Source organism: Athalia rosae, chromosome 7 (genome assembly GCF_917208135.1).
Source record: "Athalia rosae chromosome 7, iyAthRosa1.1, whole genome shotgun sequence".
NCBI lineage: Eukaryota > Metazoa > Arthropoda > Insecta > Hymenoptera > Athaliidae > Athalia > Athalia rosae.
The window spans coordinates 9724315-9750431 of record NC_064032.1 but is presented as its reverse complement, the minus strand read 5'-3'; the positions used below and the strand labels follow the sequence as shown (position 1 = coordinate 9750431).

The following is a 26117-nucleotide window of genomic DNA, read 5'->3' as shown; positions in this document are numbered from 1 at the left end:
ATCGAGAGCATCGATATTTTTTAATTAATTTGGCTCTCAAAATGGACGCAGATGGCAGTAGCAAACAGTAGCAGTTGGTTTGTGTGAACTAACCTTACCAACCCTTTTTGGTTTGGGTGACGTTTGAATCAAGGTCTGGTCAGCATTAAAAAAATATTACAATCCATTACCAGGCGCCTTCTCACCAGCCGCAGTACTCATAACTGTAGGTACCCGTATTTATTTCCCCTGTGTTAAAGTTCGACTAGAATTATCGGGTGGTCTAATAGTGCTGCCGTTACTATACAGAGTTAGTAATTCCGTTTTAAGAAACCGTTGATTTTTAAATAGACCAAATGGTGCGATCGGAAATGACTTTCTGTGGTTACAGTCGCTGTTACAGCCATACCAATCAGTTCAATGAGCATCGAAAAAATCCTGTAACTCTAATGAAAATATACCAATGTCCCAATTTATTCCCTTTTCAAATTATCAATCTTTTTTCCCCTGAACCTCATTTTAAAGCTAGAGGCAACGGAGGGTGAGAGGTGAAACGGAGCGATGGATCCCGCAACGGTGATCGCTCTCTGCAAGGAGAACATTCAGCCACTACGCCATGGCCGTAATCCTATACAGTTAGGGACAGCTCTACGGGCTCAGGAGGATTCCGATGTCCAACAGTTGTTACAACAAGAAAAGCAGTCAGTATTTGTTATCTTATTGGCCTTTACTATTAAGCTATCTATTCCCTCATTTTTCGCAGAATGTTTGAGGATGCTATAAAAAACTATCAAGGAGATGACCCTTTAGAAAATTGGTATGAATACATTCTTTGGGTGGAACAGAGTTTCCCAAAAAGCGGACATGACTCTCACATGGCGAGGCTACTGCAACAATGTCTAGCTACTTTTGAAAAAGAACCGAAGTACCATCAGGATCGTAGATTCATAAGACTATGGATTAATTATGTGAGCTTCACTGTCCGAAGTTGCTTTTGACACTTTTCTCTTATATTCTTCATAACTTTATCCCTTATTCAGATAAGTATGCAAAAGAATCCCCTGGAGCTTTACCAGCTACTTCATAACAATGGCATTGGTACAATGGTTGCTGATATGTACAGAGCCTGGGCTTTTGAGTTCGAACAAAATGAAGACTTTAAAAGAGCAGATGAGATTTATTCCATGGGAGTAGCTGCTCGTGCTCAACCCTACGAGGAACTTGCTGCTGCCCAAACGTAGGTCTCTATTAATAATTCACAACACTTGAAGTAAAAGACTGATTGCTCATTGATCTTCCCAGAAATTTTCAATTCGCTGTGGGTCGCTGGATGCTTGGTCATCGTGAAGACAGAGGGGCTGCGTCACTGGCTGAACAAAGACAAGCCTTCAGCTCCCTGCGAGCTATAAGAGGTGGAAAAAAAGTTACCAGCAATAGAACGGGGCACAGAGTTCGTGATCATTTACCTGGAGCTCTGCCGCAGGTCTATAGTCATAGTGCATTACCTAAAGAGAATGCCAGGATCCAAATATACCAGGTGTGATTAGAAACTTTCAATTCTTCCATAATTCTGACCGTACCAGTTGTTTCCCAAGATTCAGTGTCAATAATTTATCTTCCAGGATGCCGAGCTTGAATCTGACCACAAGGGATCAAGTATTTTAGACCATGTACCTATTGAGGATACTGTGCACAAAGAAAACTCCTTGAAGGCTGGGCCATGGAGTAGCGCTTCTAAGAGAGGTCCTCTCATCCCGACGACACTGAAAACCTCTTTTAAAGGTAAATATTTTGTAGACTACATCACGGTATTGTACTAAATATATTAATGCTTTTAATTCTAGTCCATGAAGATCAGCCTGGAGACAACGACATGGATAAACTGAGATTGTTCCCTAATCACACAGCGTTTTTTGATGGAAGTAAATACCCTGATCACCAAGACACACCCGCTTTTATACCTGAAGCTCTGAACATGGATGTTATACGCAGGGTTCATTATCCCAAAGAGCTGGTCTATGCGAATAACATGGATGTCAGTATGGAGGAGATTCGGGCACAGAAATATATTAAAAGGTTTGTGGTCTTGTTTGCCAGATGCCAGCAGGTGAATAAATTTTAATTAATACGTTCCGTAGAATGACGCAAGCATTGGAGAAGAGGTGTGAAAAGTTAGATGAGGCAGAATTGGAACGTCAGAGATATGAAGCAGACCAAAAAAAGCAGAGGGAAAGTGAGGAAAGGAAAAAGAGGTTAGCGGAGGAATCTGCGAGACTTGAACATCAGCTTCGTGCTGCGGAACAACGTGAGTTAGAGCGTCAACGACAACTTCAGCAGCAAAGACGGGAAGCTGAACAGCGAGAGCTGGAGAGGCAGAGGTTCGAAGCTGAGCAACTTGAATTAGAACGAAGGAGACGAATAGAAGCGGACCGGATAGAAGCGGCGAGAATAGAAGCGGAAAGAATTGAAGCTGAGCGTATCGAAGCAGAAAGAATAGAGGCAGAGAGAATGGAGGCTGAGCTAAACAGGCAGCAGAAAATTCAGAATTCAAACTATATTCATCAGCACCACAGAAGCCACGTTAAAAACGAACCAGAAAATCATCTGCTCGGACAGAGTATAACCGTCAATACTAAAGAGGCGATGTCGCTGATACAGGACCTTTGGCATTCACCGGATCAGAATACCGGCCCTGTTCCCATACCTATACCAGTAATGAATCACGGAATACCACAGCAGAGGGGAAAACTTGCCTTTGATATTCACATGGACAGCTCCATGACACAGCATGCAATTAGTGGAAATAAAAACCACCAACAATATAATATGCAACAATCGTACAGCGAACAGGAAAATCATCAACATTATCCACCTACTTATACGAACCCTGACCATCATTCACCTTATGGAAATCACAGCTATCATAATGCTTATCACTATCAAATGCAGGTAGGAATCTGTGAATTTAAAAATTTCCGATAGCGTGTACTGAGTATCATAAACTATAAAACTCGTCTGCCAAAATTTTTAGCATCATCAGTCGCATCAGCCGCATCAGCCACATCAGTCGCATCAATCCCACGTTCAGCACCAGCAACACATTCAATCCCAACATCACCAACAGCAACATCATCAACATCATCAACAGCATCAGCAACAAGGGATCTCTCCACAGCAGCAGCATGGAATTTCTCCACAGCAGCAGCATGGAATTTCTCCCCAGCAGCAGCATGGAATTTCTCCACAGCAACAGCATGGAATTCCTTCACAGCAGCAGCATGGGATTTCTCCGCAGCAACAGCATGGGATTTCTCCGCAGCAACATCATCCTTCTCCCCACATGCAGCACCAGATGTATAGAAGTATACCAGGAAATAGCATTGGGTACCAATCTTATCACGGTACAATGCAGGCGGCTTTGCCACACGATCCGGTAGTGGAGCCTCCGAAGCAGCTGCAGTTTACTCCGTACATAGATCCAGATGTCGAATCCAATAAGCCGTACAAAATGCCGTCAGAGTTACCGTACATTAAATCGCCAGGAATGAATAGGAGAGACTTGAAATATCTTGAAGGTGCAGAAAATAAGGAAAACGCCATCACCGTCGACTATAACGGACCCTTGGAAGAAGATGGCCCCAAACAAGCTGGACAAGAAAATTTGTATGTCGACGAAAGCCTGGGAATTGCCCCACTCGCTGGTGTTGATGACACCTGCTTTACGCAGGCCTTCAACAGCCACTTAACTAGCTCCACTCCAATCATAAATCATTTCAGACACTCATATAGAGTTAAGGAATCACAGCAGTTCCAAGAACATGACATTCCGGTTCCAGGGTGAGTGTTTTGTGTTACTTCGAGGATTTTGTTGATTCGCAGCTCTTCATATTTTTTTTTTATTTATTTTTTTTCTGTTACCTTTTGTTTGAATCGCAGACCGGCTGAAGTGCGTAATTGCGAGGGAGAAGATAATAAGCTTAGTATCATAATGGAATCGACTCGTGAATACAGTTCTAGTTGCTCCGGTAGTAGCGGTGCACAGACGAGAACTCCTGGTTTAGGATTTACGATGACCAGAGAAGATCTGGTTCCCATAAAAGAACAGTCGACAAATCAAGGTGGGTATCGAACATCACATTTATGTACTATTGGATCATTTAGATATGAAAATTGATTGATTTTTGGGATAATACTTTCGCGCTTCCAGATATGGAATCAACGGAGTATTTGTTAGCAGCAAATCAGACATACGAGCAAAAAATGCGAGCTCAAATTCAGGCGGTGCATGCCCAGAGCCCCCGAACAGTCCAGCGTAACGTTGACGAAATAACTTCCGAGATAAAGAACAGTTGTGACCTGCGTAAATCGATAAGTTTCAAAGCTACAAAAGATGATTCGATGGAGTTTGAAGAACACGAAGCGATGGAAGAAGTTGACGAAGAATCTTTCCAACTGCCAACAGGAGATATCAATCCCTTCGACAAAACCCTGATAACGGGTTTGCTGAAAAAAATTAAATTCCCGCAGCCACATCATGCTGTCGGATACACCAGATTAAATGCAAATATTAACAAATTCGTGCCTTCTAGTATGGCAACTCTTGGTGAGTTAATTCGATATTTATGCCTCGACAAATCCCAACCACCTTGGCCTTGGTTTCATGAAAGAGGAAATTACTTCGATTGCAGGTACGGATGCATACGATATAGAAAAGTGCCTTGGTAAAGGAACCTACGGAACCGTGTATAAAGGAATAAATCTACAAACGGGGCAGTCAGTCGCGTTAAAAACGCAAAAACCTGCTTGGGTTTGGGAATATTATATTGCTAGAGAGATTCGAGCGCGATTAACGAACCCTCACATGGTAATTATCAAATATAAATGATCACGAATCATTCGTAACGTAACATTTCTCGAAGTAAATCGATACCGTTAACGGAAAACCTGTTTAGCTGCGTGGTTTCATGGATATAACTACGGCTTACGTTGGAAATAACGCGAGTGCTCTTGTCTCGGAGTTCTCTAAGTACGGGACTCTTCTCGCAGTTACAAACCAGGTGAAAATATCAACTGGAAAACCTCTTCAACAACCACTGGCTATATTCTTTACAATTGAGATGCTACAGATTGTCGAATACCTTCACAAATGCCAAATAATCCACGGTGACATAAAACCAGATAACTTTTTGCTGATGCACCTGTGAGTAAACATCTAATTTTCAGCTTCCTATTTACTGGGAACAACTTTAACTGATTTTATTTTTTGTTTGTTGTTCCGGTAGACCTACAGATGACGTGAGACCGACGATACAGCTGATAGATTTTGGCTGCAGTATAGATATGAGTCTTTTTCCTGAAGATACCAAATTCAACCAAGTGATAAAAACCGAAGATTTTACGTGCATAGAAATGCAAACTGGAAAACCGTGGACTTACCAAACAGATCTCTACTGCCTAGCCGCTTCAAGTCACTGCTTATTATTTGGAAACTATATGCGTGTATCATGCAACAATGGCCGATGGTTTATAAACACGAAAATACCAAGGTAATCTTCTAGATCGGTTGCTCATGTTTTCTTAATTCCATTAGATCAGTGTGGCGTTAATTTGGAGTGACGAATATTCTTCTATTCACAGATACGCGAAAAAGGCAGCGTGGGAAAGGTATTTTACAGAATTATTAAACATTGAATCATGTGATCAGATGCCGGATCTAGCTAGTCTCCGTAAAATGTTAGAGGAAAGTTTAGCGCAGATGTCAGAGCTGCAAAGTTCCATCAGACTATTTTCCAATATACTGAACAAACGATAACGCTTATGAAACCGAATCCATTAATTATCACGCCCCATAAATCCTCCTTCCTTCTCCCTACCTCTCAACCCTTAGTAAACAATTGACAGCGATAAAATTAAAATTACCTAATATTGTGATATTTATTATTCCATTATAATTATCATCATAGCTATACTATTCATATGATAAAAATAAAGTACATTTATTTTTATTTTTTTTACTCGTATGTTTCTCTGATTCTTTTTTGCTGATTTTGACAGTTAAACTCTGAGATGAAACAGGATTAAGTTCTCGAGAAAGTAAAAGCTGAAATAATTGCACGCAAAAGCTTTTTTTTTTAGTTCTGATTACCTTCCTATGCACTAAGTTCTTATAGGGTTGAAAGCATTATCGATAGAAGTATTGGAGGCTTTTGTTTGGTCGTTATACTTGATTAGATTTTATAATAAACTAGGTATATGTATGTATAATATGAATAGGCTGCAAGAGACCTTTGAATAGTAATAGTCACGATAGCCAATAACTAAATAATAATTAAAATTATAGTATAATTAGTTCAACTATTGTAACTGATTATATTAAGGCAGTCAATAAACTGCCGCTAGGTTTTTCAAATGTTAAAAAAATATGCCTTACCTTACATCGACGGTGTAAACATTAATGCAAACAATCCAAATCCATATTTATTACAACGTAAACTTTTTTTATTCTCGCATTAGAGAGAGTTATTCTAGTATCTTGATCAATTCAAACATTCACCGCACATAGTTTTATTTTATGTCACTCTCTCATCCGAAAGCTCGTGCAAAAGTTTCACCGTTTTATTAGTAAGGACACAAAACTTGTCACATTACTATTGTCCAATGATGAGATGAACGTAATTGTAGTATTGAATTACTAATTCTTATAAATATAAATATTTACAAACTGCAAAAAATTGTTTATTGAATCATATTGTTTAACAATCATTCAAACAATCTTTTAGCAAGAGAAGGCAGTGGCTAACGGTAATAGATAAACAAATGACGCTCGCCACAAAGTCTGCGTTGAGTATTTTCAAACGCGGAGTTTCCGTTTCATATCATAGAACTTTTTATTCATTATGTACATTATTCTAACAGAATTCTGATATGAACCGGTCATTTAAAAACAAAATGGAGGTGGAGAGGGACAAGAAAACTTTATGTGCTTAAATTATCTTCCAATCATGCAAATAAATTTGTTTTTTAAAAAAGTGCTATTGGAACTCTGGCTATTGGCAGCGTTACTCAGTCTTATGTACATCGAAATTAAGAACAGGATAAGTCATGGTATCAGAAAATTTTTCCTCCCACGTAAGTCTTTAAGGTTTTTTAAAAGTTGAACATCTATTCAAGTCTTTCCGTAAAATTTCCGATTCAGAAGAAACAACAATAAGTTAACATTGATCTTCGCCTTACCAAACATATCCATTATTGGGGCACCCTCGAACTGTAGTTGCAAGAGTTCCTGGATGTCTACGTCGACCTTCTCCATTTCTACGCCCATGAACTTACCTCGTACAGTAAATACCCCATTGTGCTCCGTTGGGCTTATCTCAAATATCACGTTCTTGAACTGCGAATGTGGAAGCCCATCCACCTCTAGTAAAACACCCTTCTCCTGCAGTTTTGCGGCAGAGTATTTTAAAGTCATCTTTGATTTCAACTTTTGGTGATTGTTTTTCTGAATCGCTTTGTAAGCGTGAAGAGATCTGTTTGGAAATTGAAATGAATTAATTCACATCTCTTCCCGCAAACAATAGGCTTTTATCTACTGTACCCTTTGCCTGTGTTGAGGTTTTCCAAACATCGGTGGATGTATTCGTTATAAAACTGCACTTGTTCTTTGTAGTACTTGGTTTTATCATCGAGACTTTGTTTTGTAGCTTTCAACGTTTGGAGCTCTGTTTTTCTCATTACTCTGTACTTGCTTTTATTGCACAGATCCTTTGCTACAGCCGTAATAATATTTTGGTAATCATCCGTTCGTGACACCCAGCCCCCAAGTTCCAGTTTGCTGAGATAAGCTCGTAATTGTGCCTTGCAATCGTTTAGCGACGAACTGGAAAGGAAGATTGCGTTATGCACAAACAAATTAAATTTTCCGGAATTTTATCACCTTCTGTGCACGCCGTTTCCGATTGTTGAAAAACATGAAGAGGAAGAAGATTTCTCGTCGTATCGCTGTTCTTGGATGGGCGTGGAGGAATTTTCCAGAGCATCGGCCAATGAATCACCCTTTAGAAATGGGAGTACGGAGACAAGTAGCTCTTTTGTTATAATAAAAAGCTTATTCAGACTCGAATCATCACCCTCTGGGACTTCAAATTTGTTCGTCAGAACCAAACAGACTTCCGTCTTTCCCAAGCGAGCCATATTCGATTCGCAAACAGGATCACCTGAAAAATAAATAAAAATTATACACATAGATTGACGGCAGCACAAAAATCTTGTACTGAAATCTTGTGAAAAAATTTATAGAGAACAAACTATCAGAGCTGAAGCTTACTTATTCCCAATAATGAAGCAACCGTAGGCGTCGTTCCAAGATCGTCTAGAAGTTCGTGAAGAGGGTCTAACGGATCAGGAGCGATTTGATCCTGATATTCAACGACCAAACTGTGGGTGTCGCATATTTCCTAGAATAGATTAGATCACGTAACACCATTGTCATTTTGCAATATAAATGTACAGCGATATCCGGAAAGTCTATTTACCTGCAGGGATATGTAAATATCAGGCTTATGTATGAGAGTTGCTTCCGTAAATTCATGGACGCGGAAATGCTCATCTAGTTCATCTATGTTGCAGCAATAGCGAAAAAATGTTTTGAATCTCTCGTGGCACTCGATTATGAATGGATTTAGACATACTAAGTGCATCGCTTCTTCCCCAAACTGAAAGTTCGTGAACATTAATTTTGCTTCACAGAATTTGAGAATGGCTAAGCCTTACCCCTTTTTTTGACGCCGCAAATTGTAGAATCTTAGCTATACTCGCGAGGTTTCTCCGCTGATCATTTGAGAGCGATCTATCAATCGGTAAAGTAATTATATCGAAGGCATCTGGGGCCACTATGGCTGCATTAATGAAATGGTAATAGACCAAGTTTCCGACAACTTTCAGAATGTCTTTTTCAGGTGCGCTGGGAAATTTTTCGGTTAAAGTGTCGTTCAGGACCTTAGCCATGTAGAGCATTCCATAGGGTATTAAATTTCTGGACTCTGTAATACGCGTCAAAAATTCTACCACTGTTTTTTTCAAAAGTTTGATACCATTGTTCAATCTGTGCCTCACTTGTTCGTAGCTCAATGCTTGCTGCTGCGTTACAGTATAGGGCAAATTTAACGATTGCCCCGTTTCCATTTCCAATTGATTTCTCCAACATTTATAAATATCTACAGGGTTCGTTTCAATGTTTATGGACTTATCCGCCAGTACTTTCTCAATTATTGGTCCGACTATTTGACGCAAAGAATTCTGACCATTCAATTGCCTTGCGTAATTAACGACCATTTTTAATACCAGAGGGTTCCCAGTCACAACTTCGGAAGGTTTTTGAAATTTGCATCTAATTTCTTCCTGAAGTGCACTACGAAAGAGTTTCAGCAGCAAATACTCTTCCCTCCTATTAGAGCCAAAGTTGAACAGCGTCAGTATTACATTTTGCAGAAACTTGTTGGTCTTACTTTGCGGAAGCATAAACAGTAGCTTTGACAAGTATGTTGGGTTTGTTTGAAGAGCGTAAAATAAATGTTGATAGCCCTCGAGTAACTTACGACCCTCTTTAGTTAGTGATTTCAACCCCTTGTGGGTAGAGCCTTCGTTGAATGAATTTTTTCGAGTTCTACTTGAATGTCTGTCCTTTGCCAAACTCTCCAAGTTTTTTCCATGCGCCACAACATCCTGAAGAGTTATTCTGTTTTGAATTAGAAGTCCGATTTTTATATCCATTCCATCTAACTGTTGCAACAAGTTTTTATTGTGTCTTATGGTTTGAACGACTTCTGTTTTGAGCTGCTGTAATTGCAAATCCTCGTCATAGTCTTCTGCATTGAAGTCCAAAATCGGTACGAAATTACGAACCGCAGAAAACGGTGGCTTATCCAGATGCAGAAGTGAGTGTAAAGCCCTTCTGGCAGATCTTCCGCGCCACAGCGCTTGGATTTTTACAATTTTCTTTTCTTGCTCTATGTAACGATCATATCCAGTTTGGCTTTCTTTCTGGTAATTATTAGCTCCTTGAATTACATTTTTCTCTGTCAGTTCAATTCTTTTTTCTTTTCTTCTCTGTAGAATTTTACGCCACCACGTTTGGATCTTGATTATCTTGTCGATATTATTATGGATCTGATTAAATCGATCTGACATCTTTTTACGCGACAAATACCCTCTGATCGTTGCTTGCAATTTAATAATTGCACGCTCGTTAATTTTACTCAGATGCCTCGTCAACTCTTCCATCTCAACTTTATTTATAACGTCTTCAACATCAGATTTACTAATATAATGCGACTCAGACGCGTTATTTGGCTTGTCCCAGGTATAGCTGTACTTGTCTATATCCAGAAACGTCTCATTCCCCAACGGTGTTACGTAGCGGACATACGGACAGGAATATTTCAGAATTTTTTTCTGTCTTAAGCCCCGCAATAAGGTGTGATAATTCTCCTTGTACTTGTGATTAATTTTGAGTCCCATTGATCTCAGAGAATCATAGGTCAATTCCGAATCGTTCTGTTCAATCGCCATATTTAATTGAGCCAGAAAAGTGCAGGCAGCTTGTACTTGCTCTACTTCTTTGACGACCGTTTGAGCTATATCGTTGATATCCTCAAGCCACAACTCTGAACCATCGGAATGATTTTCTACCAAGCATTTCTTGAACAATTTCAGATACAAAGATGCATCAGCTGGAGATATCGGTTCCTTCAGTTTGAGGAGGGGATCTCGTAGTGCGTTTATTACCAGAGCTCGGCTGTCCTCTATTACTGCACCGTTCAGCTCATTTAATACCCGAATGAGTTCGTTGTCTTCCTGACATTGCCCGTTAACAATCTCCACGCACTCTTGGATATCCACGTAAGTTAGAAGAGGACATTCGTTCATAAAAGCTGCCTGTTTTTCGCGTCGAGCTCCAGCCAAGACTCTGTGATATTTCACTTTGTTTCCAACGTCTACAAGCGAAATGTGAGCTTCAGGGTGTGTCAGGGCTTGGTAAGTTAATTCCGGGCTTCCCGTATCTACTGCTTTACTTATCGCTGCTATTACTGACAAGACTTTAATGCTAACAATGATGTCGCTGTAGGTGAGATCCTTTTCAGATTCTATGCGATCAATTTTCATCTCTTCATAGTATAAAGGAGCTGCAAATTCATCGACATAATAGTCCAGGCCTAAAGATGGGTTTATTAAAGCCTTGAACAGGTCCTCTTGGCTCCCATTTTGCAGCGCAGAATTCACCAACTTTACAGCAGCCGTGCGTCGATGAGAAATCTCTGCCATCCCATTAGCTATGTCAATGGATTTCTGGAGCAAATCTTTGCGTATTTGACTGTGACCATACCTTTCGTTTTTCCATTCTAAAGTCTCCACCAGCTGTGTTATTTCCTTTGCATACAATTCAGTGTTGGCTTTTATAACATTCTTCAACTGAAGCGTACGTCCACTGAGGATATCGATGAGAGTAGCAGATTCTCTGGTAACGGAATCAACGAGATCTTCAAGGGCAAACTGAACATTCACAGTGTTGATATGCCCTTGAATTTCCGCCTGCGTTAACAGTTCGTCATAAGCATCTGGAACATAGCTATCATTGAGGGATCTGTTCAAAGCTGCTTGTGTTTTTACATCCTTGGCTTCCAGCAGACTCTCGCGATATTTTTCAATGTAACGGGTATCAATATTTTTCAATCTTGCAGCAGAACTTTGGAGCGTTCCCATGAGCATATTTCCCTTGTCAGCATCCAGGGCTTGGTTTATGGCTATAACAGCTGCGTGGAGAGCTGCAGTATTGCCTGCCATTTCATTTGTTAATAGTCCTCCAATTTTCTGGAAGGCAGGCATGGGTAGACCATACTTCTTCAACTCCTTGCTAACAGAGTCAATTTCTTCATCTGAAAGGATCATGAATGTATGAATATACTTAGAATGTAGATTGAAACTACAATAGCTTTGGAAAAGGAAGATATTTGAAAAAGCCCCCATCTCACCTGTGAAATTTACTTTTCCGTACAAGTCTTGAATCTGAGGAGCCATTCCCATTTTAAACAAATGCGTGCTGAGTGCGTGAATGCAGTAAATGACTCTAGGCATGTTTTTTCTATCATAAATATCAGTTGTTTCAGGTTGAAAAGTCTGTGGAATGGTCAGAGACAGAATTTATTCGATGGTTGTCGATTATAATTGAAGAAAAAAATGACACTGTTTGTATTATTCTCACCAAAGGTAGTTGCATACTCTTCAGGCATTTTAAAAAATGATTAATATTGTCTGTGTGACGAAACTGAAGTCCTGCAACTGCGTATCGCTTTTGATCAGGATCATAGATTTTATTGTAGGGTAGAACTTTAGGTGCTATGAAGTGGCATAGCTTAGCCAAGTAGACTCCATTTCTCAAGTTTTCTTCCAAGTCTATAGTAGCGGGTAGTTCCTCGCGGAGGCAAGCCTCCAACCATCTGTATTAGTCCACAAACATGAAATCAATCAGACAGTTGATAAAAAAAATTGGAGGCACCTAAGACAATATACAACCAATTTCTCATACTTTTTCGCTTCCTCCAAGTGACAGAGGTACTCGTATGCGAGAGTTTTCTGCCGTTGTTCATCCATCTCTTCAGCAGATTTTCTCGACTCATCTGTGCATGCAAAATCAGGTGTTCAGTTTGGGCAGTTAGAAAGGTCTATCATGTAAAATTATTAATTGACAGATTATTTTATGCTAAGGAGGGAAAGACGTTGAAGATAGATCTGTGTTTCTGTACTCATATCTATCGTATTATTTAACGAAATGATCAATTTACCATTCTGAGGACCGATTATCATCGGTTCCATCCCATTCATCGTCGAAATAAACTCACAAAATTATCTAGTCACTATTAATGCGGTTAAAAAAGGCTGTTGAATATGATAGTACGTTACATTACTTGACATTTGAATTTATCAATGAAAACGAAAGTGGGGATCAGACGCAACAGGTGTTATCGCTGCGCTTTTTCTTATTGGTTCGGTCAAGACGGGTAAGCTGAAAGTTGTGCATAAATACTTCCGAAAAGCAGCGCTAGCGTCTGCATGCTGTTTATTCCAATCCCAAGAGGTGCTGCCCTCATTATTGTGTAGAGAAAATTACGAGAATAGACAGTTTACGTCAATCAACTTTACAACAATTTCACCAGAGATATGTCAAACATAAATTAACGATACGTGAAAGCAGAAAAAATAAATGACCCTTACTGTGAACGACAGAGATTTACTTTCAACAACTCAGGACCTTCGCGAGTGAGTGCATACTCTAGCTTGCCGCAATTGTAAAGGTAATTATCCCTTCACTCAAAGTTTATCTTGAGGTAACGCCAGCTAACCTGAATAATTGATTGATTTGTGAACAAAATTAATGCACAGTCAATGTTTAATTTATAATTGATTTTTCTTCCGATTTCCAGTTTTCATTCTGCACATAATGGTTTGTGACAAGTGTGAGAAAAAACTTGGTCGAGTGATAACTCCAGATCCATGGAAATCAGGGGCTAGAAACACAGTTGAAAGCGGAGGTCGTAAAGTCGGTGAAAACAAGGCGTTGTCTAACAACAAGGCACGTTTCAATCCTTATACAGCTAAATTTGAGACATGCAAGATCTGCCGACAGAAGGTTCATCAGGTTGGTTCTCATTACTGCCAATCCTGTGCCTACAAAAAAGCCATCTGTGCAATGTGCGGTAAGAAACTCATGAGTACAAAGAATTACAAACAGTCGGCCACTTAGAAGACAATCTTGTGAGTATTTTGGAATTAGTTTTTTAAACATAGAGTGGACAAAGACTAGATAAAGAAGATGCTGTAGAAATCTTCTTGGTAAATAATATCTCCTACAAAAGTTATGACGACGATAAAAATAATGGGTGGCTGCATTAGGTACACAATGAGATTTGTTTATTTTGTGATACAAACTTTTGTTACATACTAAGCAATGATAATCATGATACATATACATACATATACATATATATGTGTATATATATATATATAGAAAATAAGACATTAATTGAATCAAGTTTATTATACAGCCTTACGTGATATAATATCTTAAGCATTCAGCATTGTATCATGATCGCTATAACAATTGTTTGTTAAATTTGATTTGCATGGAAAAATTTTATAATAAATGATAGTAATAATAATAAAAAGAATGGTAATAACTTCGTAAATTATTTTCTTGGATCAGGATGCGTTTTGTAGAAAAACAAATTCCGTGGCACCATTGCATTTGTTCAATAAAATATGATAAAGTTAATCATTAAAGAATAAAGTATCTGCTAATTAAATATAAGAAATAAAATGTACAACATGTGTTATTGCTTTTGAATAAAAATCAAATCTGTAAATGAGCCAAACAGTAATATAAAATTCTCAAATATCATTATTGTCGTCACTGTCGTCTTCGTCGTTGTTGTTGTCGTCATCATCATCACCATCATCATCATCATCATCCACATAACTAGATACTCATCATAATCATTTATAATATTTGCAAGCTATTCACCCAGCTGATATATGTACGTACATCATACACATACACATGTAAAATCTCGATTATATCATGCAACAATTATTTCAAGGATACGGAATTGCAATTTACGTATTTGGAAAAAAGAAGAATCAAAGAAACTACTTACTCAGCAATTAAATGATGATCTAATTCGTACCAATAAATTCATACGTTACTATGTATACATATTCCATGCATCGTTGATTCAGATTGATAAAAATCATTCGACTTGATTTATATTGTTAATTAACATCTTTTTCGCCTTCGATACGGCGATGTGGAAGCAAAAAAAATAAAAATTGTGTTCCTCGATTATAAATATTACGGTGTACGTACATGGTGTACGCGTTGGACGCACTGGCCTGTATTTACAAAAACTTAAGACCCTAAACATTCTACAATGTAAATTTAAATTATTATACTCTTTTCAACTAAAAGTAAACACGTATTTGTTATGCTTATAACATATTTCATATAATATCCATATTGCATTTCCGCTTTTACGTTGTACTCGTTACGATATAGGTACAATATAAGGCCCCGAGCATTCACAATTTCTATTATTTTTTTCCTTCGTTTTTATCTTTTTATCATTCCATGTATAATTGGTGTAGATAATTCTAATTGGGCTCGTTATAAAAATCCACTAATTCGATATTATATGGCACGTAGCTTTGAAAACTTTTATACTTTATCGTCGGCCCATCAGCAATAATATAATTTATTGATCTAATTTTTTATCACTAATATACGAAGGCACTGAAATTTCTTGATTTATTTTTTCTAGAGCAAAAAAATAAATTTTCATCTTATTCTTTTCAACATCGTTATTTTTACATTTATATTTTATTCCTTCGGTCCCTACTTTTGTAATATTTTGTTTATTTTATCCTCATTCGAATTATTCTGGAGTATTATATTTGTTACAGGTTGGGGTTGTCCCGAATTATTTCCCCATGGATTTTCTTTGTTTTCTCCCAAGAATACCCATTGTTCAAATTTTTTTCCAATACCCCCCACGGCTTTGCTGACTTCTGGGACTTCTTCGTCATCCTTTACTTGACCCGTTGTGGTCGATTTCATTTCTGAAACGTATACTACCTGCTTTTCAGCGTCCAGTCCCGAAGCTTTTGAGGCTTCCGACCTTCTTGGTGGGATTGGTGGTTTCTTGCCAGCCACAGTTTTTCCGTTTGAAGTAACAGTTACTCCCTGTAAACGGCGTTCTGGACTTCCAATCCCCATTATTCCTACGATCTCTTCGTTTTCACTTTCGACGTCACGATCACTCAGGTTTTCCCGACTAGTTGATACCTTGATTTCTGTTATATACGTCATTTTATGGGGAGCAGGGAACGGCATCGGGGTACTCGGTAAAGGTGGCGTATTCTCCGATTCCTTAACGATTGCTTCTCCCCGATCGGTTACGCTAACATTACTTACGTTTCTACGGTCGTCTACTTTGCTGTTAATGACCGTTACATTTTGAACATCCTCTGTGGGATTTTCTGCATCACTTTGGTAATCGGCGATTCGTTTACCAAAGTTGGTTTCGAATACGACTGCGTTGTCGTTTTGTGTGCTCTCCTTTTTCGGGGTCTCAAATTTCGTCCTGTTCGTAAGAAAAGTTGAAACAGACTCACGTTTACCTATACCTTCGATCAGATATGTCGACGGGGTTGTCGTTCCGCCGCTGAAAACCGTCATCATCGGTTCCTTAGTCGTCTGTATTATGTCGGGGATAATTTTGGAATCTTCTGAAAAGTCGCCGGCAGTGAAACTATGTTTGTTGCAAGTTCCATCGCGTTCTCCGTTCAAAGCGCGTCTACATCCGGGACAGCTGGTGTCCACTGTAATTTTTTTCATAGGTTCTTCCCGGACCTCCTCAACGTTTTCATAAGTTAAATAAATTGGTTTAGCTTCGCTAGATTTGATCTCCCGCTTTTCGATCTTGCCCTCTTTCTCCTCTTCTTCTCCCGCGCTTCTTCTCACATCGAAGTACGCGAGGGCGTCTTCTAGGTCGACGCGAGCCTCTCTTTCATCGTCCAGGAGTGGTTTGGCTTGCCGAAAATCCAGTTCGACTTCCTCAAAGGTCGGACTTTTCACAACGTTACCGTCGTTTACCAATCGAGCAAGGGAATTGTCCTCGTCCGGGTCGAACATTCTTTCGCCTCTTATGAATTCGAGGCTGAGTCTTTTGCTGAGGGGGAGATTGTAAAGTTCGACGCTCACTTCTCCTTCCTGGAGATTCGAAGCGTCAAAATGTCTGAGGGTCTCTTCGAACTTTGGTTTTATTTCAACGGCCGACTTCGATCGTTCCAACGTCCCCTTGCTACGCTTTCTCATTTTCGTATTGTTATCCCCATCCTGTAGCTGTTCTTCGATTCCCGTATCACCTCTGGCCCAAATCGCATCCTCAAGCGTTCCCCATTCGTTGGATTTCTTCAGTTTTCTCCTTTGGAACGTATCCATGTCGTCCAATTTACTCAGATCTTCGGTAGACTCGTTTATATCCTCGGGAGGCAGCGGGGCCTTCCGTTTTTTAGAAGCCGAAGTATCGGTCATATCCAGACTCTGCGCTCTTTCCAAAGTCGATGTAGCTCTACTCTCGTATTTTGACAGATCTCCAAGACTCGCCGCTTTTCTATAAACGTCGTCATCGGCTTCGGGCACCGGTGTATGATGTATCGTAATGTCAGCAGGATTAAGTTCTATAGTCGTAAAACTATTCTGCAATTCACTGTCCGTATCAGATTCGGAATTTCTCCTACAAGTCTGATTTTCAAGTCTTTGTCTCCTAGCTTCAGCTCCATCCGTAGTTTCCCTAACTTTATTAAGATAATCGCTCAGAGATTCGGCGTAATCGGTTATGCTATCAAATTTATCGTCGCTGCCAGCCGTTTCGCTGTTACTCTGCGGTAAATTCCCAGCAATTTTTCCTTTTTCCTCTTCCGGGCTACCACCGGGTACCATTTCCTTTGGCGGGGCGGGTGCCTTGCGTTTATTTTTCTGCAGAGGACTCTTCGTTTCCAACCGATCGCTTTCCGATTCATGTTGCAAATTTAAATTAGATTCCCTTGACATTTCCTTGGAAATTTTATTCGGTCCCAACAATTCAGCGCTGTTTCTTCTATTTCTTCTAGCAGCCACAGCTGCATTGTGGACCTCCTCTGGTATTTCCTCTGGTATCATTCGTTCCTCGTTATTATCTCCTTTATCGGGTACATCGATCCCGTTTTGTTCCAGTGCTCCCCGGGCTCTAGAGTTTCCAAGATCGAGGCCATTTTCTCTTTGCTGAATTTTCTCCGATGACCTTTTAACATCTAAATGTGTCGTGTCCGCGGCTATCTGTACGACATTTTTGGAGTTCGGTAGGTTCTCGTCGTTTTCAATTTTCTTTGAATTACGACGTTCAAGATTAGTATTATGCTCATTTTGATTCTCAATTTTATGAACCGTTCCGTCTAATGCCGGAAGAACTTTTATCCCAAATTTTTGATGATTTGTCGAACTTTTCGGCGTCGATTCTTCGTGCGAGTGATGTCTTTCGGGTGTGTGATTACCACCCCCCGTTGACTTGGGGGATTTTATCGGGCTGGATCCAAGGGCGTCGCCAAGGTCAGCTGTGAAAAGTCTCTTCGCCACGGATTTCTGACTTTGAGAAAGTTCCGGAATGGATTGACTTCTGTAAAAAGGATGACAGATTTTTGCCGGACTCGGGCCGACGCTTTTTTTCAAAAGGGTCGTCGGACGTGAACCTGCACCGCCGGATTCAACTTCCAGTTCAACATCGTACGGCGATGCGTAACTCAATATCGTCAATGCGTCTTCGTACACCATATTCCTGAAGCTTATCTTCACGCTGGCTATCCGGTCCCCTGTTTCAACGAGTGAAAAGAAAAACAATGGTGACTATACTTGAAGATAAAGAAGTAACGAAAATTTTGCTTACCAGGATGGATTCGACCGGATTCCGAAGCTGGACCACGGTGGAGTAGATCTTTGACGAATATACCTTCTCTCATATTTCCGCACACGTTGAAACCAAGACCAGTAAAATCCCGGCTTCTGAGACTGACCACACCGACTCTGGTCGCCTTCGGCTGCGACAACGAACAACGACAAATGAATTAAAAAAAAAACAAAAAAAAAAACCACGCAAAGATTGAAAGAAAATTGAGCGAGTTTAGTTTCGGATTAGGAAGAACGAAAATTACCCCGAGACAGGAATCGTCGAGCGTACGTCTCTTGTCATTTCTGACCACTGACCCGAGTCCGAGGGATGACCAGGACGTTGACCACCTCGTAGCATCTTTCACAGGAGTTTCAGCGGACGCTACCGATGCTACGGAAATTGGACGTTCTATCGTCCTAGCGATTGCCGGATTGGTAACGTCCTTGAAACAGGGATTATCGAAGGCGTAAGTGTCCTCAACGATCTCCGGATCCGTCACGAGCACCAGGTGCTTTCCTGAAAGCGAACATCAATCATTAGGATGAATAGAATCATAATCAAAATGATCGCTAACAGACAGGGTAAAAAGTGCGCAGAAGAAAAAAAAGTAAAACTTTCCACAAGTCATAGCCGTACGTTTAGCTACGTCAAAAGCAAAGATGAAGCGTCCTTCTCAAATGATTGACACGGTTATCCCGTGACGCATTCAGTCGTTGGGCACCTGTTCACCAAACCGTGACCATGTTTGGTCTCCGTTTGTGTGTACCCGATGATGGAAGAACCGAAAGGAAGCGCATTCTTTATATGTCAACACTATACAATACGTGCGGATGGTGTTCCGTTCCGTTCTTCTATCTCTTTTCTATCTTTTTTACCCTCTCGTCAATCGTTCATTCCGTTTCCTCTATTTATTTATTCGTTTATTTACTTGATTTTTATTTATTGTTCGTCTTTCCCCTTGCCTATAATCACGCGTGCCACTCGCTCATACATCACTCAATATTACGTTATTTATCACTGCGGGTGATGTAATTTTTTTTTAGAACACACTATCTATATTTACATATAGGTAATATACCTGGTATAGCTCACGAGTAGTTTTCATTTTATAAGTATACACCTATATGTATAATACGTCACGTTTTATCTCTCGCTCTTTCAACAACTATTGGCAAACCATTTGGCACATTATGCAACGTCATATTTTACCTAAATATTTCAACCTACCTGTATTATACATTCTGCCGGATCACCATTAATTATTGCTTAAATAATGATAATGATAATCATAATCATAATAGTAACAATAAAGATAACAATAACGATAATAATAACAATGAACCAATTGTAAAAAAAAAAAAAAATTGCGATATAGTATAGTTCTCTCATCTCGTCTCTCATAGTATACGGATTTATTATAGTATAGTCATTGAATCGTAGTGGATCCGTGAGAAATTGCCTAATCAATACTGATTGATAAAACGTAAGAAAAAAAAATATAATGTAGCCGGTTATAGATAAATTGTAATAATATACAGTAACGAATTAATTCACCGGAATGAGGTGAAAAACTATGTACTGTATATTTAGTTATAGCATAGATATATTCAATGAATACTATCAGGTTATGTATCGTATATTTATAATACATGCATATCGTGCGTACAAAAATGATAGTTTAGGCAATGGAAGCTCACATAAGCTACGCCTTTGAAAGAAGACGCCATTGCGCATACCTGGGGCACCAAGGTGAGCTGCCCCCCTCTTTTTTCTCCCTTTTTCTCTCTTATTTCTCTTTTTTCACGGGTAATTCTTTCCGATGCTCCTTAAACCCAACCGATCCCACCGGATTCCGATAATTGGAACCAAATTTCGATACATACATTCATATACATATATACGTATATACGTATATTGATCTGCATATCGATGCAACAGCGCATCATCGCAGGGTTAAGCAAAAAAAAAAAAACAACAAACAAAATTCAAGGAAAAATTTTACTCGTCTTTGCACATGTATGTCGTTGAGAGCTCTCCTTATTTCGTTTGTCTCAAAAACAACGAGACTGATTGTGAATGATTTTCCCGCGAAGATAAAAAGAAAGAAGAAAAAAAGGAGAAGGAAACTGCTGATCTAATCGAATAATTTTGATCATAAGCTTTTGTAGAGGGTAATATCAGAGTCTGCATGTTAATTCAAGGTGTAATATACCGCGTAAAGAATTAGAAGGAAAAGCCACCTGAAACAGTATACACCTTATAGGTGTATTATCTGGCATATAAATTGCGGTCAGATACGTAAGAAACTCATAATGTATACATACTTATGTATACATATATAGGTATACAAATACGTGGATATATGTATAATAGGCATGTAATATTGGATGGGCGCCGTGAGCGGCGGATCCAGTATATTTCAAGGTCACCCTCTTCGATCATGAAGCGTCGACGCGTCGCCTCGCGACTCCGCAGGTTTCGTACGCTACAAGCTAGCGGCAAGAAGCCAACGGTGGGGGTAGAAGAAGAATAAGAAGAAATAATTTGAAAAAAAAGATAAATAAACAAATAAAAAAAAAAAAAACAATTCTACAAATAAAAAAGAAACTACAAGAGCTAAAAGAGCACCTCTCGTCGAAGAGGAGGGAACGACACAACAAATAACAATCGTGATTATGCAGAAATGCAAGGCGTGGCTTTTCGTTCGTTAACTGTTGAGAAAATTTGAAACGGACGATGATGAAAAGAAGTAGAAATACAACGACAATGATAATCAAGAGACTCGATCGTCAATGGTATTATAATGTACGTTTGCAATTTGGATATACATACGTACATGTACCACGTGTATAATGTACAAGCGATGATAATGACGATGGTGAAGATGACGACGATGATGATAAGTACCCGCGTATATAGTGGTGGATACAATTATAAAATCATAATGGCGAACGTCGCGTCGCCGAAATATATAGTCGCGCCGATCTCGCGTTGAGAAATAATTGCGTAAGGTAGTCAAAAAGACGTGTATGTACCCAATACACATGTATATTCATAAATATACACATACGAACATCTCATCACGCCTATAATCGTTGAATTAATTATGATCGGAATAAGAAAATTATTTTACACATACGCGTATAGTATTATGTACGTACATAGCGTAAATACCATTTAGAGAATCATATATATATATACCTACACATTACGCAAATAAAGTGGGTAGAGCTGATCCTCCTACGTGAGATTTTTATTTCACGTCATTATTTTGTCTATTCGATTCTTTTTTCCTCTCTTTGCAATAGTTTTCATAGATAATTTGGTAAAAAAAAAAAATTAAATAGCTTCAAATAACAAAATAGCTTATCAGGCACGAGACTCTTGAATGTATACGTATGTACTCCACATGTAAATAGCGAATATATCCATATACCGTAAGAATCTCAGGAAAGTGAACAACATAGGGAACTCATGAGCGCGAGAGAGAGCTTATGGAAGTTCCGTGAGTGCGAGACAGACAGACTGCCTGCCCCTCCGTTGCCTTCGAGTCCCCACTCCGCCAAATTGTAAACAGACTATCGCTAGAGCTGTGATAGCCTGTTTAAAGAAAATCAATAAAAAAAAGTCTGTGATATCAAGAATAATAAGTATTAATAATTGTAATTAGAATCATTAAAGATTTAAATACATTTACATTAACAAAAAAAAAATTATATTTTCATGAGAAAACCTTCATTTTGAATTGGGAACTTTTTTGAAAATTTTTTAATATTCAAAGGAACAAAGTCAATCATATTGATGCTAATGGTTTTTGTTTTATCAATTGTGAGAGAAAAACACTCTCAACCCGAACGCGCTTACTTAGATGACAGCTCTAGCGATGGTCTGTTTACAATTTGGCGGAGTGGGGACTCGAAGGCAACGGAGGGGCAGGCAGTCTGTCTGTCTCGCACTCACGGAACTTCCATAAGCTCTCTCTCGCGCTCATGAGTTCCCTATGTTGTTCACTTTCCTGAGATTCTTACGGTATATAGTTAGACCGTGTAATGTGTAAAATAACGCGTGCGTATATTTACTGCGGAAGGAATGCGGCTTTTAGAAGGTGTTTTTCCGCGTCCATGTACGACGTGTGGATTGTATGTGTGTATGTAGAAGCGAGAGAGCCTCTCTTCGTAAGTGAAATTGTGTAGCGTCTGCGTATATACGTGTGTAATATGTTCGTGTGTGCATATATACGCACACGTACGTACGATCTGTGAAGGTATGATATGTGCATAGTTATGTCGCATGCATGTGCCGCCGCATGTCATATACAGCGGGGCTCCTCTTGCTCGAACCGCGAGTGGGTGTCGGGTGACATCAGCGTATTGTTTGCTACCATACGCCGTACAAATTCTAACGCAGAGTTAAGAGAAACCACGGACTACGACGACGACGGCGACGACGGCGACGACGACGACACGAGGACGACATGTTGACGTCGGAAAATAAGAAAAAAAGTCTATACAAGGAGCACCACCACCGTCACGATCATCTTCGTTATCGTCATCATCATGAGTATAACGAAGGATATAGATCGAACGTCATTTTATAATCATTTCACATCGAACGAAATTTAATCCACTCCATTATAATATTACATTTCTATATCTACATTGGTATACGGTGTAATTTGCGTATCGGAAACATAACAGACTTATGATTTCTGGGAAGTGAAAAAAGATAGATTCAATTAGGGTGTACTCGAATGTAAAGGTTCGGAGGGGGGAGGGCGGGATTAGCTATAATTATCATGTACAGAATATGTGGTATACCTGTATCCATATATAATCTATATTCGAAGCGGTTTTCAATCGAGGACCTCATTTGGTCTTTTCTTTTAATTTTGATTGCATCCTATACGTAAAATGTCAATTTATTCAAAATGGCTATTAGTTTGGTGGCAGACTAAACAGAGTTTTATTTATTTTTTTTTTTTTGCAGGGGGTTCGGCGTGCAGTTACACCTATATTTCTTATAACCATGTGACCTGAAAATACAAGAAGGTAGAAGGAAGGAAAAAAATAAAATAAAATAAAAATAAAAATAGCGAGGGTAAGAACCTGCTCGAGTTGACGTGGAATGCCCCATCGGTATATGTATATATATACACCTCTTGCATGTACATATGTTGTTGGAATCGGTTGGAAAGCTTAAAAGCAGGTATGAGGTAGGCAGGCAGGCAGGCAAGCAGGCGATCAGGTATAGAGCCTTCAGGTATAATAACGGAGAAGAAGGAGGTGAAGGAGGAGGAGGAGTAGGATGGCTGCAAGACCCGTGGAAACCGGGAACTGATCCAGGAATGCATTCACGCACCTGACGCGCCCCGCTTTATAGGTACGTACATACATCGACAGATATATTTTTTTTTCTCTCTATCGGTATTATTTTCTTTTTAAATTCCTCATACCGCATCACTTCGTATACTATATACGATACTCACATATTTTCCACCCTTTATACATACATATATTTATAAGATCAGCGAAAATTGGAGCTTCTAATTTTTTTTTTTTTTTTCAGAGCTATAGGATATCAATGACGTAGTTGCACGCTTGTAATTCTAGAAGACAAATTATCGACGCATCATTGGACCCGAGTGTAAACTGTAAATTAATGAAATACATATTACAAACCGAAAGAACCGGTGCTTCCATTTTCTATGCAGGTGTATAAAGTTTCAGCTCTTCGGATGTATTTTTTTTTTTTTTTTTAGTACTCTCTATTAATTGCCCAATACATAACCGTCGACACATGCTGCTCAATCATTTGGAATTTGCCCTGAATCTGTTCAACGGGGATTTAATCTACGAATGAATTAAATTGCAGCATATAATGTATGAGCACATATGTATACGTGCGTATGTATTTACCCATATAACGCGATTCTCGATTACGTATATATGTACATATTGAGGCGGGTCACGTGTTTTATCACCCTGGGGGGTCCTTTGTTGGTATCGTGCTGCAATATAAGACGCAAACAGCACATACGTGCACGTACGTACGTACATACCTATAGTCGGGAAATCGCGGAATAAACCGGGATCGCGCATACCTAGGATACTAGATACATAGTGTACCTATATACCTGTCTAGGTATGTAATACGTATGCTAGACCTAGAGGACCGGGTGTATCGGACTCAACGACCTGGCCCACGGAGTTGAGCCGCACTTTCTAAAGGCCTTCGCGTTTGGTCGGGTCGTCCATTCCTCAGTTTCTTTATAAAGTCGTTTATCAATTATTATTATTTATTGGCAAAGAAATTTTCAGTGAGACGGAATAATTTTCTTTCGTTTTCTTTCTTACTTGCTTATTTTTGTCTTTAGGGTTGATTGCATTGCCGGTATAGGTATACACATAGTGGAAACCGTACGCATATTATTCTGTAATAATTTTTTATTCGATCACAAACCAACTGCGAAAATAAGAATAAAAAAGAATATTATGTCAAAAAAATTTTTTTTTCTTCTTCTGTACAACTCACCCTTGTGTCGTCTCCACTGTCTGTAAAATAGGGCGGCTACAGCCAAAAGTAAAATCGTCGTAAGAAAAGTTCCAATAACGGCCCCCGCGATGCTACCACTCCCAAAACATGCATCCTGATTTCCCAAATCTTGATCCATATTCTTGGTAAATTGGATTAATTTTTTTGCAAAAATTAAACTTCCAATTCACACTGCACCAGCAGCACCAGATTCCTCTTCTTCTTCTTCTTCTTTTTTTATAACGCTGTGATTATTCAGAGCCCTCATGCCGACCTGTTATTTACTTATTTATTTAATTTATGTATATATTTTTTTTTTGGCTTTTTGATTGCGTTTCGTTTTTTCTTTTAGGGCGCGGCTTTTGTGTAAGGAGGACGAATTATGTTGTTATCAATCTGCCGGGGTTCTTAATCGACTTAATTTCGAAAGATTTCTTTCTCTTGCTCTCCTTTTTTTCTCTTTAATTTGGTGCCCGAAATTGTGTATAAATAATATTATTCACCAATTCACTGTATCATATGACTGATAACATTTTCACTTCACACATATCTATGCATATGTTTTCAATATATATTATGCATCTGAAATATTAAAATAATAACGTTGAAGAGGAATATTATAGGAAAAACAATCGTTGGAATTAAATTAATAAATTTTTTATCGTTTTTTCTTTTTCTTTTATTGCTACGTAATGTTATTGTTGTTTTGTTTTTTAATTTTTAAGCACATTGCATTCGCACACCGCACACTCCACATCAGCCGTTTAAGGGTATATTTGTAACATGAATATAGTGATCGTCATCCTTATTATTATGATTATGGTTTAATTAACATAATTATATCACCAAATAATTATAATTAAGTGTTTTTCTTTCAATTTTTATCAGGCTGCGAACCTGCGCAGTTTCTGCGCTATACTGAGGTGCCGTGGCGGGTTGGTGTTCCTCCACTGTGTGACGACGCAAAGGCAACAGGTGCTTTTAGTTTGGTGGGGGTAAAATCTCCTTCCCCTTTACCTTCCTGCACTGACTTAAAGATCCTTGCCACATTTGACCATATTTTTTTCTTGGGCCGAA

General features: G+C 39.1%; 4 protein-coding genes and 1 long non-coding RNA gene across 7 annotated transcripts; 3 read left to right on the top strand and 2 right to left on the bottom strand.

Moving 5' to 3' along the window:
• Positions 1-52: 52 nt before the first annotated feature.
• Positions 53-5989, top strand: LOC105691110. 2 transcript variants are annotated; one of them, XM_048658402.1, is made up of 15 exons: positions 53-205; positions 505-680; positions 743-947; positions 1020-1216; positions 1282-1516; positions 1602-1761; positions 1824-2055; positions 2118-2928; positions 3011-3816; positions 3991-4097; positions 4187-4582; positions 4668-4843; positions 4932-5179; positions 5262-5525; positions 5617-5989. In XM_048658402.1, the coding sequence occupies exons 2-15, from the start codon at positions 541-543 to the stop codon at positions 5789-5791; spliced, it is 4152 nt and encodes a 1383-aa protein (XP_048514359.1). In that variant the 5' UTR covers positions 53-205; positions 505-540; the 3' UTR covers positions 5792-5989. The 2 variants fall into 2 exon arrangements, with proteins under 2 accessions (XP_048514359.1, XP_012264805.2); XM_012409382.3 differs by having other exon boundaries at positions 3916-4097.
• A 752-nt stretch (positions 5990-6741) lies between these two features.
• On the bottom strand, positions 6742-13162 carry LOC105691109 (ras GTPase-activating-like protein IQGAP1). Of its 2 annotated transcripts, none has more exons than XM_048658401.1 (10): positions 12816-13162; positions 12560-12695; positions 12236-12470; positions 12006-12150; positions 8749-11909; positions 8511-8690; positions 8303-8432; positions 7913-8192; positions 7574-7855; positions 6742-7505 (listed from the first exon to the last, which is right to left on the bottom strand). In XM_048658401.1, exons 2-10 carry the CDS (start codon positions 12622-12624, stop codon positions 7145-7147), a joined length of 4839 nt encoding a protein of 1612 aa, XP_048514358.1. In that variant the 5' UTR covers positions 12625-12695; positions 12816-13162; the 3' UTR covers positions 6742-7144. The 2 variants fall into 2 exon arrangements, with proteins under 2 accessions (XP_048514358.1, XP_012264804.2); XM_012409381.3 differs by having other exon boundaries at positions 12560-12650.
• Positions 13163-13166: 4 nt separating this feature from the next.
• LOC105691108 (cysteine-rich PDZ-binding protein) lies at positions 13167-14396 on the top strand. Its single transcript, XM_012409380.3, has 2 exons — positions 13167-13325; positions 13455-14396. The coding sequence occupies exon 2, from the start codon at positions 13472-13474 to the stop codon at positions 13772-13774; it is 303 nt and encodes a 100-aa protein (XP_012264803.1). The 5' UTR covers positions 13167-13325; positions 13455-13471; the 3' UTR covers positions 13775-14396.
• On the bottom strand, positions 13920-26084 carry LOC105691107. The gene is made up of 4 exons (XM_012409379.3): positions 25041-26084; positions 18772-19025; positions 18507-18657; positions 13920-18432 (listed from the first exon to the last, which is right to left on the bottom strand). The coding sequence occupies exons 1-4, from the start codon at positions 25177-25179 to the stop codon at positions 15419-15421; spliced, it is 3558 nt and encodes a 1185-aa protein (XP_012264802.2). The 5' UTR covers positions 25180-26084; the 3' UTR covers positions 13920-15418.
• LOC125501758 lies at positions 22932-24192 on the top strand. Its single transcript, XR_007279386.1, has 3 exons — positions 22932-23069; positions 23496-23888; positions 24075-24192. It is a non-coding gene; the product is annotated as an uncharacterized LOC125501758 (long non-coding RNA).
• Positions 26085-26117: the final 33 nt, after the last annotated feature.